The sequence below is a fragment of the Pleurodeles waltl genome, chromosome 7 (genome assembly GCF_031143425.1).
Source record: "Pleurodeles waltl isolate 20211129_DDA chromosome 7, aPleWal1.hap1.20221129, whole genome shotgun sequence".
Taxonomy (NCBI): domain Eukaryota; kingdom Metazoa; phylum Chordata; class Amphibia; order Caudata; family Salamandridae; genus Pleurodeles; species Pleurodeles waltl.
This window is the reverse complement of record NC_090446.1, coordinates 994154116-994167753: the sequence shown is the minus strand read 5'-3', so window position 1 is coordinate 994167753 and position 13638 is coordinate 994154116. Positions and strand designations below refer to the sequence as shown.

General features: G+C 45.0%; 1 protein-coding gene across 3 annotated transcripts in view; it reads right to left on the bottom strand.

Moving 5' to 3' along the window:
• SDK2 (sidekick cell adhesion molecule 2) overlaps positions 1-13638 on the bottom strand; it is a 945724-nt gene that overhangs the window by 108178 nt on the left and 823908 nt on the right. For all 3 annotated transcript variants that reach the window (XM_069199807.1, XM_069199808.1, XM_069199809.1), the window contains 3 exons: positions 12459-12560; positions 7416-7531; positions 409-595 (listed from right to left, as the gene is read on the bottom strand). In XM_069199807.1, the coding sequence (XP_069055908.1) occupies positions 409-595; positions 7416-7531; positions 12459-12560 (405 nt within the window). The remainder of the gene's footprint in view (positions 1-408; positions 596-7415; positions 7532-12458; positions 12561-13638) is intronic.

Here is a 13638-nt window from a genome sequence, read left to right as displayed (position 1 = left end):
AAGGGGCGTGGCCATGGGTGATGACAGGGGCGGGGGGTGCACAGCACTCCCCCTCAGTGCGCATGTATGTTTGGCCGGCTGTCTCGGGCCGGCCAAACACACAAACGCACTGGGTTCCCTCCAACCCAGCACTGTGCTGCTGGTTTGGAGAGGGCAGGTAGAAGCTCCCACTCTGCCGCGAAGTGCCCAGCCAGGGCGCTCTGTCCAATCCTAACAGTGCTTTCATGCTCCCAGCAGCATGAAAGCAGCATTAGGATTGTCCGCAGGACAGGCTGGGAGCCTGTGCCTGCAAGTACTGGAGCCCGAGGAGTGGAGCGGCACAGCGTGGAATGTAAGGTCACCCCCCGCCACGTGCCGCCTGGCCCCCCCTCCCTTGCGAGCTGCGACTGCCCGTACCCTGCTCCTCACCTGCTTGCTGCGTCTGCACCTTGAGGGGTGGGCTACTGGGGCCGTCACCCGCCGCGTTGAAGGCAGACACGCTGATGAGGTAGGTTGTGTACCCGGTCAAGTTCTTCAGCTTCACTCCATTTTCAGGCAGGAAGAGCGTCTTCACCCTCTGAGTCTCGTTCTTGCGCAGGGATTCCCAGTAATAGATCTACAGGTAGTAGAACAAATACAGAGGCGCTGGTGAACCGGGGAACACGCACCAGAACTAAATATGCAAATGAGGAGGACTGATGTGTTGATCTGCACCGCTACTTCTGCAGCAGACTTTCAAAGCGCTATACAAATATTATTGACAGGCAGCAGAAATGCTTTATTATACGGTTCACGATCACTGTAGGTTTTGTGACCATTTAATCACGTTGAGCTTTCATCAAATAAACTAAAAACATTTTTTAAATTAAGAGAGTGATTCACACAGATCACAGAATAAAAACTCCTCACGTACTATACATTATTTTTAATTGTAGTGTCGACATAACAACTAGTGACTTACACCATCCAAGTAACGGTATCACAATATGCTTATTAAGTGGGGGGAATAAATCACAAAGCGGTGCCCAAAGCACGTCGGACGGTAGTGCTATTGTGAAGAACTGTGAGCAGTGAAGGAAACAAGTGGGCATCGATTCATTCCGCGCCAACACTGTCAGGCCTATAATCATGGTCTGCTTATCTCTGGTTGCGCCCCCAAAGCCCTCCCCCTCCCCCCCCCGCCCCCATGACCTCTTGCAAGGATACCCTCACTACCATCGGGCAAAAGGGCACCTCATCTCTCCATGGCCCCTCTCTCACATAAATTCATTTCTTTGAAAGCGTACCTAAACTCCTGCTTTTCTAATCCGGCATACTACTTTATAGAGAGTCAAGCCTGCCACTAGAAAAAGCTTTCTCTCTAGCAGGAACATAATTCACAGGAGTTAGCGTGACATTGTAAGTGCTGCCTGGAAGCTGGGCGCACAGTCAACTGTGCAGCAGGTGTTTTAAAACGGAAAGGTCTTGCTCAACATGGCGCCCCCTTCTCAGGTCAGTGCCCTCTTCTAGGTCAGCGTACCAGTCGTACCCCCCTAAAGCCGACCTTGCCTATGACCAGAAACCTGTGTTGTTCCAACTTCCCAACTGGTGTAGCCCTTATTCTCCATTGCCTCGGTTCGCTTGTGTATCACCAGTGGAAGAGCTCAGAAGCCGACTGAGATTTGTAGCGCAACACAATAAAGGTTGATATTCCAAGCTACAGCACTACATGTCTCCGATGTACGAGATTATTAAATGGAGCGAGTAATGAGAATTTCACACTTGGTGAACATCGCCGCCTTCTGGCCACGACTCTTATCACAAGCCTGCACAGCACATTTTAAAACCTATTTTATTTATTCGTCTTCACAGCAATGGATGTTTCTAGGGTTGATGTCTTCTCTAACCGTGATAAATAGTCAACATACGCAAGTGCGAGTTTTAAAGAGTTCTAAAAAATGATAAATTAGAAAATGCAGCTGAAGCATTGGAAAAATGCGAAATATATAAGCACTAAAATAAAGTAGGTATTGCCTACCTTTCATGATTTGCTTACTCGGGTTTATCTCAGCAACGAGTCATAGTAGGGCATGCAGTAAAATATTTCAAAGCACTCAGAGTTTAAATGTGAACACCAAAATACCTATCAGCACATCGTTCAGAGAAATGTTGCACTTTCCGAATTTCCTATTTATAAAAAAAAAATGCCTAGTAGCAAAAATAATAATTACAATAAATAACAAGCATTTGCGATGCAAGAGGTCTCACATTTGTGAGAGTTAGAGCTATTTATTGGCGTGGTAAATGACAATGTCTTTTACCTATCTGTTTTTTGGTTTGGAGTGTAGTGGATGTATGAACAGAGACACAGCTACAGCACTGCCTAGAGGATTAAGAATGAGGAATTACCACAGAGAGACAGCTGCAGCACTGCCTAGAGGACTAAGAAAGGAGGAGTTACGATAGGACCAGAGAAGCAGCTGCAGTACTGTCTAGGAGACTAAGAATGAGGAATTACTGCTGGGAGCAGAGACACAGCTGCAGCACTACCTAGAGGACTTACAATGGGGGAGTTACTGACGAGACAAGAGAAGCAGCTAGCAGCACTGCCTAGACAACTGAGAATAAGGAATTACCACTGTGACCAGAGACACAGCTGCAGCACTACCTAGAGGACTTACAATGGGGGGGTTACTGACGGGAACAGAGAAGCAGCTGCAGCACTGTCTGGAGTTTTCCATTCCACTGTGACCAGAGACACAGCTGCAGTACGGCTTACAGGACTTAGAATGGTGGAGAAACTGACAGGACCAGAGAAGAAGCTAGAGGCACTTTCTAGAGGGCTACGAATGTGGAATTACCACTGGGAACAGGGAGACAGCTGCAACGCTGCCTAGAGGATTTAGAATGGAGGAGTTACTGACGAGACCCGAGAAGCAGCTAGCAGCACTGCCTAGAGGACTAAGAATGAGAAATTACCACTGTGACCAGAGACACAGCTGCAGAACTGCCTAGAGGACTTAGAATGGGGAAGTTACTGATGGAACCAGAGAAGCAGCTGCAGCATCTTCTAGAGGACTTAGAATGAGGAATTACCAATGGGACCAGAGAAGCAACTAGCAGCACTGCTGAGAGGACTTAGAATGAGGAATTACTGACGGGACCGGAAAAGCAGGTTGCAGCAGTGTCTAGAGGACTTAGAATGAGGAATTACCAATGGGACCAGAGAAGCAACTAGCAGCACTGCTGAGAAGCCTTAGAATGAGGAATTACTGACGGGACCGGAAAAGCAGGTTGCAGCAGTGTCTAGAGGACTTAGAATGAGGAATTACCGATGGGACCAGAGAAGCAGCTAAAAGCACTGTCTAGAGGACTTAGAATGAGAATTTAATACTGGGACCAGAGAAGCAGCTAACAGCACTGTCTAGAGGACTTAAAATGAGAAATTACTCACGGGACCAGAAAAGCATCTAGCAGCAATGTCTAGAGGACTAAGAATGAGGAATTACCACTGGAACCAGAGAAGCAGCTAGCAGCACTTCCTAGAGGACTAAGGATGATGAATTACCACTGGGACAAGAAAAGCAGCTGCAGCACTGTCTAAAGGACTTAGAATGAGTGATTACCACTGGGACTAGAGAAGCAAGTAGCACTGTCTAGAGGACTTAAAATGAGGAATTACCAATGGGACCAGAGAAGCAGCCTGTAGCATTGTTTAGAGGACTAAGAATGAGGAATTACCGTAGGACCAGAGAAGCAGCAAGCAGCACTTCCCAGAGGACTAAGAATGAGGAATTACCACTGGGACCAGAGAACCAGCTGGCAGCACTTCCTAGAGGACTAAGAATGCTGAATTACCACTGGGGCAAGAAAAGCAGTTGCAGCACTGTCTAAAGGACGTAGAATGAGTGATTACCACTGGGACTAGAGAAGCAAGTAGCACTGTCTAGAGGACTTAGAATGAGGAATTACCAATGGGACCAGAGAAGCAGCCTGTAGCATTGTTTAGAGGACTAAGAATGAGGAATTACCGTAGGACCAGAGAAGCAGCAAGCAGCACTTCCCAGAGGACTAAGAATGAGGAATTACCACTGGGACCAGAGAAGCAGCTAGCAGCACTTCCTAGAGGACTAAGAATGCTGAATTACCACTGGGACAAGAAAAGCAGCTACAGCACTTTCTAAAGGACTTAGAATGAGTGATTACCACTGGGACTAGAGAAGCAAGTAGCACTGTCTAGAGGACCTAGAATGAGGAATTACCAATGGGACCAGAGAAGCAGCCTGTAGCATTGTTTAGAGGACTAAGAATGAGGAATTACCGTAGGACCAGAGAAGCAGCTGCAGGAGTATTTAGAGGACTTTGAATGAGGAATTACCACTGGGACCAGAGAAGCAGCTCCAGCATTACCTGGAGGACTTAGAATGAGGAATTATGGACGGGACCGGAAAAGCAGCTAACCACACTGTCTAGAGGACTTAGAATGAGGAAATACCACTGGGACCAGAGATGCTGACAGCAGCACTGCCTAGAGGACTTAGAATGAGGAATTACCGACAGGACCAGAGAAGCAGCTTGCAGCACTGTCTAGAGGATTTAGAATGAGGAATTACCAACAGGATCAGAGAAGCAGCTAATAGCACTTCCTAGAGGGATAAGAATGAGGAATTTCCACTGGAACCAGAGAAGCACCAGCAGCACTGTCTAGAGAACTTAGAATGAGGAATTATCACTAGGACCAGAGAAGCAGCTGCAGCATTGTCCACAAGACTAAGAATATGCAATTTCCACTGGGACCAGAGAAGCAGCTGCAGCACTGTCTAGAAGACGTAGAATGAGAAAATACCACTGGGACCAGAGACGCAGCTGCAGCACTGTCTACAGGGCTAAGAATGAGGAATTATCACTGGACCCAAGAAGCAGCTACAGGATTGTCTAGAGGGCTAAGAATATGCAATTTCCACTGGGACTAGAGAAACAGCTGCAGCACTGTCTAGCAAACGTTGACTGAGAAAATACCAATGGGACCAGAGAAGCAGGTAATAGCACTGTCTACAGGACTAAGAATGAGGAATTACCACTGGGACCAGAGAAGCAGCTAGCAGCACTTCCCAGAGGCCTAAGAATGAGGAATTACCATAGGGACCAGAGAAGCAGCTGCAGCATTGTCTAGAGGAGTTAGAATGAGGAATTACCGACGGGACTAAAGAAGCAGTTATTAGCACTTCCAAGAGGAATAAGAATGAGAAATTTCCACTGGGACCCGAGAAGCAGCTGCAGCACAGTCTAGAGGACTTAAAAAGAGGAATTACCACTGGGACTAGAGAAGCAGCTGCAGCATTGTCTAGAGGAGTGAGAACAAGGAATTACCACTTGGACCAGAGAAGCAGCTAGCAGCACTGCCTAGAGGGCTCAGAATGAGGAATTACTGACAGGAGCAGAGAAGCAGCTAGCATCACTGCCTAGAAGACTTAGAATGTGAAATTACCGACAAGACCAGAGACGCAGCTTGCAGCATTGTTGAGAGGACTTAGAATGAGTAATTACCGACGGGGCCAGAGAAACAGGTGCAGCACTGTCCAAAGGACTTATAGTGAGTGATTACGATGGGGACCAGAGAAGCAGCTGCAGCAATGTCTAGAGGCTAAAGAATGAGGACTTACCCCTAGGACCCAAGAAGCAGCTAGCAACACTGTTTAGAGAACTTAGAATGAGGAATTACCATTGGTACCAGAGAAGCAGCTAGCAGCACTCGAGCAGAGGCACAAGAACAAACTAAACCTGAAAACTTTGGTGCAGTTTCTAAACACAGTGTTTTCACTGGGCTGGTGTGAAAACATTGCTATGAACTACCAAAAGAACGCTAAGGCTGCAATGCCCAGACATGAGGAGGGGGCCATCACAAGCTGTAACAGGAGGAAGTATGAACGTTCATGAAGTATTGTGATGGCCAACAAAAATGTTCTCTTTGCGAAATTACCTGGGAGAGAACTAAGCACACAGAGGAGGCACATTTCGAAAAATGCACTAATAAAAAGATAGCTTTTAAGACAAGCACAACAAAGAATAAATGGCAACAGTGGGCATGGTTAATGCCCATAGACTGAATACAGCATGTCTTGCAGACAGCGCATGCGTGCTACCTAGGCTTGACCTAGAAATGAATAAAAGACAACAGTATGATAAACAAAGCACTGTGTCTGGTCAGAATTTCTTCCTAGGCATGCCTTGTGCATTGGGTGACAAATGGGACACAACTGTGTGATGTAGACCTAAAAAAGTGCGAAATATGATGTAAAAAAGTGACTCTGTAGCAGTTGACGATGGCCTGCTGTCTGCATAGCAGGTTGGTTTTCTAAGGCTCTCATTACAAGTTACTAAGAATTCCTGATTTGGGCAGAAACATTCTGAATAATATGGTAGGTTTGCATGCAGAATTCGCTCTATGTTTTCCAGGGGCTCTGTTGTCAAGTCAAACCTGGCAACATTTTTCCCTGGTACATAGTCCAATAACGTGGAATTACCTTCAGAAATCAGTGCGTTATCACACGATAATCACCCAATCAATAAAGGATAGCTCAGAATTCGTAGGTACTTCTGCATCCTGAAATAACTGTATCTAGGATATCGATGTAATTGACCGGATGACTTTAAGTATCACTGGATAGACCAGTTACTAGGAACTCAAAAACTAAAGAGCAGGCCTTATGTGTGATGCTTACAAAATACATAGCATGGTCAACCCTATAAACCAAAGCATACCTCGAGTGATGTGTAAAGGAGCATTGTGACTCCCTAGGTGTCATATACAAGCACAAATATAAATTACTTGTAAAGAAGGCCCAATGGAGAATCCAAAATGTGTATTTGACTCATGCCATTATACAAAAAACAAGACCAAATCTTATAACTCACAACATCAGTATAGTTATTTGACGTATGCTGTTTTTATATGCAGACAACAGTGCTGACAACACAGTATATTCCATTAGAGTTGAAACATCGACTACTTTTCTAACCAAGAACTACCTCTTGAAAGCTCTTTAAATATTCTTGTTGGGATTTCAGTAACTTGACAGACACTTTGTAATGTTTTTTTACTTTTTCACCATGCACTACACATTAGGCACTATATTCTGCATGCAAACGGTGCATATGTCAAACAAATGTACTGATGATCTGGTCGATTTTGTATACTGAATTGAAATAAGATCATATACACATATCGGATTCGCCATTGGGAGTCTCCAAAGTAACTGTTTAGCATACGGTATTGTACGGAAATGTAGCAGACTATTAGACAGGTCTGCATTTGAAAGGCCAGTAGACATGGAGACGAGGTGGACATATGTTTCTTTCCGCTACACGTGCACCAGTCCTTCAGAAACACCAGTCTGTGGAAAAGCTCTTGCCCCACGCAGATCTACCTGCTGCAGAGGGACAGCTGAGAAACATACCTTATAACCTTGAATGTCCCCATTCTGGGCTTCTGGAGGCGGAGGCTCCCAGGTGATGTCCAGCTGGGTGGCAGTGGCTGACTGGATTGCGACATTGTGTGGTGGTGCTGTGGGAACTACAAAGAAAAATAACATTCATTTTGAATGAGGCTTTCATAGATAAGGAACGTGTGATCTATGACTGAACAGTCCAATGAAAACATATATAATTAATTATACTCTTGAGGACAACAGAATGTCCAGTCTGAGGAATTTGCTGTCATACTGATACATTGGATAGTTGGAGCACAGAGTAATTTGTGTGATTTTGGATCTAAGTGACCCACATGAGTGTAATCTATTCTGACCGATCAAAAGCTGGCACAGGTTGAATTTAGTATCAGAAAGATAGGTTCCCTATAACATTGATTACACAACTTAATAGCTTTCATAGAGTCACATAGCACACATAGATTGTCTGCCATCTTAAGGCATAAAGCAAATAAGTTCCAGGTGTTGTGAATACCTGAATCTATGGAAGTTCCATACTCTAAAACAAAGATGTCCAGTTTAGGTCGGATGGGCCAGGGCCATGCCAGATTTTCAAGCAATCCACACAAGGTAATGCGTATATTTGCAGATAGTGAACCTAAAGGGGACTCCTTTACATTGTTAGTGGTTAATCTGAAAGCTGGATGGATCCAGTCCTCCTGGACATAACATGGACACCTCTGTCCTAGAATGGATAACTCTGTGGCTTGGTGTCTTTCATAAATTCATGTATGTCAAAGAAGAGTGTCTGTGGAAGACGCACACTACAGAACACAACGTTGTTTGCTTGTATAAGTGCAGTCCTTCAGTTTTTTTTTATCCTCAACATAGGCCCATACATATTTCCTCTACAGATGTATAGCACCAAACGACATGGTTTCAGAAAAAAGCAAGCTTATACATCTATTATAACACCCTGCTGGGAAAGGACACTTCATGAATCTTTAGCAATTCAACTGGATCAGCATTTGTCTACTGCTCAAGCACAGGATCGAATCAGCAGCTGAAGACACAGTTGGATAAATGCAGAGCCCTGCTAAATGTCACAGAATCCATTACTTACAAATGACGACCAGTTAGGTCTTCCATAATCTAGCTGCAATAGATGAGAAGTATTGGCACTTTACTTATCCATATCGCTGATTTTCATAGAAGGCGAATGCATCTTCTACTGCCTTGTGATTGGACACCACACAGCATCACCCTCTTGTGCTGCCGAAGGATAGGCTAAACACAAACACTAGCTCAGTAGCTTGATTCACCTACATGCCCCTCCTGCCATCACATCACTAGATTCTACCAGAACGAAACAGATCTATGAACACTATGGTGTGGCAAAGGGCTGTGCAATAAGGATAGGGTGACTGCCTCAATGCCACACCTTCAAGGTATTCACAAAACATACATTTGCATACTATAAATCTAAATGGAAATCATGTATGTTGTCAGTGGCTATCCAGAAAATCTGACATTGATCTGGACATCCTGACTCTACAGTTGACAAATCTCCTACACCATGACTGATAGCCACATATTGGAGCAACAAATGTGGTGCAGATCCATGACAGATATTCAGCAACCCATCCCTTAAACGGTCAAGTGCTGATGTGTGTTTTCAGGAAGTCCTTTTATGGAGTTATACCAGAATAATCGATGACAATGTGTATCGGAGCCTCGTGTTTTGCTTTCAAGGGCCTGCTCTGCTGGGACAGTAACAATGTGACAATGTCTCCTAATTGGCAAGCCTTTAACTGGATGGAGGGAGGTCACCCCCTTGAGGTGGTAAAGCATGTAGTAGTGCCTCCCCACTGAGGAGTTCCCCATGGACACCCACCCCCTCCTAAAGTCACCATGGGGAGGAACACTAATTTGCCTACTTCCATTATTGAGTCCCGTGAGGCCTTTTTACCCCCATCTATAATACGTGAAAGGTGCACAGGGAAATACTTTCTCAGACATGTCAGGGGCCATGCCAACTGCAAATGAAGGGATACCGTCTTTATACCCTGCAAGAGCTAACTTCTTATGTATGCAATGGGCTTTCCAGAAGGGACTGTTCAATGGCCCCCCACCTCTAAGGCTAAGAAAGACTGCTCTGCAGGACACTATCATAATACATCCCACGATGTTTCTATCCAGAACATTCCTTAGAAGGGATGTGATGGATTCCACCTATCATTCTGGATTAATGATAAAATCATGAAAGAAATGTGGTTACTGGTTGAGGGAGTGGAATCCTGCACAGCCCTTGTCAGGGAGAAGTCACAAGCAAACCCAAAATTAACCTATACTCAGCCCTCTGGTAGCCTGGCACAAAACAGTCAGGCTTAACTTAGAGGCAATGTGAAAGTATTTATGCAGCATTTCCAACAGTAATAATGTGAAAACACAACACAAGAAAAATCCCACACCAATTGAAAAAATAAGGTAAATATGAATAAATCAAAATCAAAATGACAAACATCAGTAGACCTAGAGATATGCAAATTTAAAGATTTAAGTGAAAATAGCACCAAAAAAACACAAAGCACCATCTGTGGATATCTAGTCGCTCTAGACTGGGACAAAGTTACAAGTTTAGACCAATCGTGATGAGTGCAGGCTGGCTACAGTGGCTCAGTTAAGTTCACTGAACAAGAAACACCTTAGATCCTTGCTGCAAAGTGTTGTGAGGTTCAGCGATGAGGATGTGTTGCGCAGTCGAGGCGATGCATCGGTTCATAGGAGCTGGGAGGCTGAGAGGCGAAGTCCTGTGCCAGCTTCGAGGATCCCGTTGATGAGGGCTTGTGATGTGAGGGCCTGCATTGGTGATGCATTGTGCAGCGGCAGTTCTGATTAGGCTGCAAGTCGACACAGACTTTTTGCGCTGGAAGAATGCGTGCAGCAGAGGTGATGCATCGGTTCTGCTTGGGGTTGTGCCACACAGCAGAGGTGATGCATCAGTTCTGCTGGATCCACAGATCGGCTGGCAGAGCATGTTCAGGCACACTTACAAGTGTCCAGGACTGGGGTGGCACCACTTGGCTGGGTAGGACTCACAGTTGCGGAGTCCAGGTGATGGCTACAAGAGAGTAGCCTTTGGAGTCACTGTGCTGGTCCTGGGTACAAGGTTGTAGGTCCAGTCCGTCTCACCCAGGCAAGAGATCAGCAAAGAGGGCAGCAGTCTAGCAGAGTGGCAGTCCTTTCCTCAGCACAGCAGTCCTTATTCCTGGCATAGTCTTCCACAGGTCGTACAGTGTACTGAAGAATTGGTGTCTGAGGTCCAATATTTACACCTGGTACCTCCTTTGAAGTTGGGGAAGCTTCTAGAGCAGTGATACTCAAAGTACGGCCCGGGGGGCGCATGCAGCCCTTTGACCTTTACATGCGGCCCCCAGAGCAGCAGTAGCACTAGGCTGCTGTTTACTCGACTCAATAGGGGATACTTTATTTAAGCATTATTGAAGATAAAGAAAGGAAGCAAGGAGGTTGTCCTGCACCGCTTTAACTGCAAGAACACTTTCATTCTTTCAGAAATCTTGCAGCAAATGTCTACAACTATGATAACTGTTCTTAAAAATGCAAAAAGTGTATTTCATTTACACGCAGAACCATTTCATATTAGTACATAAGGTTATAACAGTGCATGGAGAAGTATTTTTTTTAGAACGATAGATATCAAACATAAATTCAGAAACATTCATTCTTACCACCACCTCCATAACAATGCCAATAGTGAACTAAGAGGCAAGTCAGGTGTTATCTGCACTCTTTGATTGGCCTGATTTGCTATTGTACATGAACAACTTCATAGTTTATTAAATCAAACACAGGACAAGGGTTTGCACAGCACACATACCGAAGTCATGCATTGTGAGGTCCTCCTACACACAATAATGAAGAAAAAGAAGGGAACGTGAAACAAAACAATTGCCTAGGATCACACAATTTGATAAAGTGGGGAAGCTGAGATTAATGCCAGGTTTTCTGGTTTCACATTGTGCGATTCAGCCACTAGATCTATATGCTTTGCTGCCCCTATCCCCACCATAACGCCACAACCCCTCCCCACCCAGAGCCCCTCCTCCACTTGATCGCTATGCTGCTAGCATCAATGCGACCCTCGGTCGCACCACAGACCAAACTTTGTGGCCCCTGGGAAAATGTTTGCGAGTAACTATGTTCTAGAGGCTTCCCTTTGCAGTGCAGAGGTTTTCTTGACCTATATGCATTAAAAAGGCAGGTTTGAGCCTGGCAAAAGGTATATGTGCCAGGTCGAAATGGCAAGATGAAGCTGCACACACAGGCTGCAATGGCAGCCCTGAGACATGCTTGAAAGGGCTACTTAAGTGGGTGACACAGTCAGTGCTGCAGGCCCATTAGTAGCATTTAATTTGCAGGCTCTAGTACCACTTAACCAGGGACTTATAAATAAAATAAATATGCCAATTGGGGAATAATACAACGTTACCATGTTTAGGGGAGAAGCACATGCACTTTAGCACTGGTTAGTGGTGGCAAAGTGCACAGATTCCTAAGGCCAACCAAACGGGATCAGAAAAATATGGAGGAGAGAGGATAAAAGTTTGGGGAAGGCCAAACTAAGACTGACTGGTCTAACAAATGAGCACTATGGTGTTGAGTTCCTTAATTACCTCATCTTCCAGTGCAAGAAATGTCATTTCCCTGGTACAAATGCCGGGGGTTGGTACTGTGCATGAATATTTGCTATCACCCTGAAGACAAAGAAATGTGTGCATTATCATAGCACTGACTGTTCAGTCCTTACTCACTTATCCTCATGCCAAATACATAAATGACGTCATATACACTCTAGTCAAAAATATTACAGCACTCTTAGTATCATTTTAAAAAGGGGTACAATCTTTATGTTGGCAGAGGAAAGTTTTCGAAGTGCCAGATACTACTTGTTGAAATCCCACCAAGATGCAGCGTTTTGAGTCATTATAGTCATCATGCCCAACATCACCATACAACAGGCACAGAAAGGTCACCCATGCATGCTGGACTCACCCGCTTCTCCAACAAAAACTTCCTGTGGTGTGCTGAATGGCCCCTCTCCGGCTGCATTGTACACGCTCATCCGGATCTCGTAGCGCTTGTGCTTGCTGAGATCTAGGAGAGCATGGCAGTTTGATTATATTAGTAGCAAGATATTTGACATAAAGCCTTGCAAAGGTATACGACGAGACTGGAGCATTCTAAGTCAAGACTGATCATGTGACCTCCAAGATTCCTGCATGTTAGGCAAGCGCGCCCTCCTCTAGCACAAACCGGGATACTGCGGCATAAAGGAAGTCAGTTTGATATTGCTGCCTTCGTCACTGATGTTTTTACCCAACGAGTGTTCATGAAAGCAGCAATGAATGAATGAAGAATGACGTTTCAAAGCAGGTCATTTACCTTCTGGACTTCTACTAGTCTCAAGGTACTCAAGACACAAGATTTTGGAGTATGGCAGGTCATGCTTTCTATGTTAGCTGCCACATAGTAAGATCACCATTCTAGCCTGGCCTTTCCCATGTGACACCAGCCAACCAGCAATAAACATTTGCTATCATGATCCCAGGAGGGCTTTCATGAAATGCTCTGTTTCCATGTTATTTCTTAAGGAACCAAACCATTTGGGATGTAGAAATAGAACAGATTTATCAATCCCGTTATCTGACAGAAGCATGGTGTGACACTGCACTGCCTGAGACATCCAGTACAGACCAGCAGTTCCCACAGCAGCCTAGAAGGCTGCCCTGCCAGTTACGTCACAGTATCCCAGGAAAATGCTTCTAAAATGGACGCCACACCAAAGAACCGAAGAGTGCAGGCTTTAAGTGACCAAACATCAAAACTAGAGGAGGGCGCACATGGAAAGCAGACCCGGGCGAGGGCCGGAGAGTAATCGCTGCAAACACCCAGCATGTTTTGCCAGTTCTGTACAACCTAGTACAGGAACTGATGCAGCACGTACATGCTTTACATAAAGAAATGCGAAGTCACGCTCTAAAGTACAATACAATAATGAACAGTAGACGGCTGGACTGTAGAGGTGGACAACCAACTAGAAACATGCAGGTACTGTTCGCTGCAAACAAGTGGCATAACATGATAAATGAAAATGACTTAAAGCAGGTAGAAGTATAAATGACACAGTTCACTTCATGGAATAATGGGAAGTTCATATTTTACAAGTGTGTTA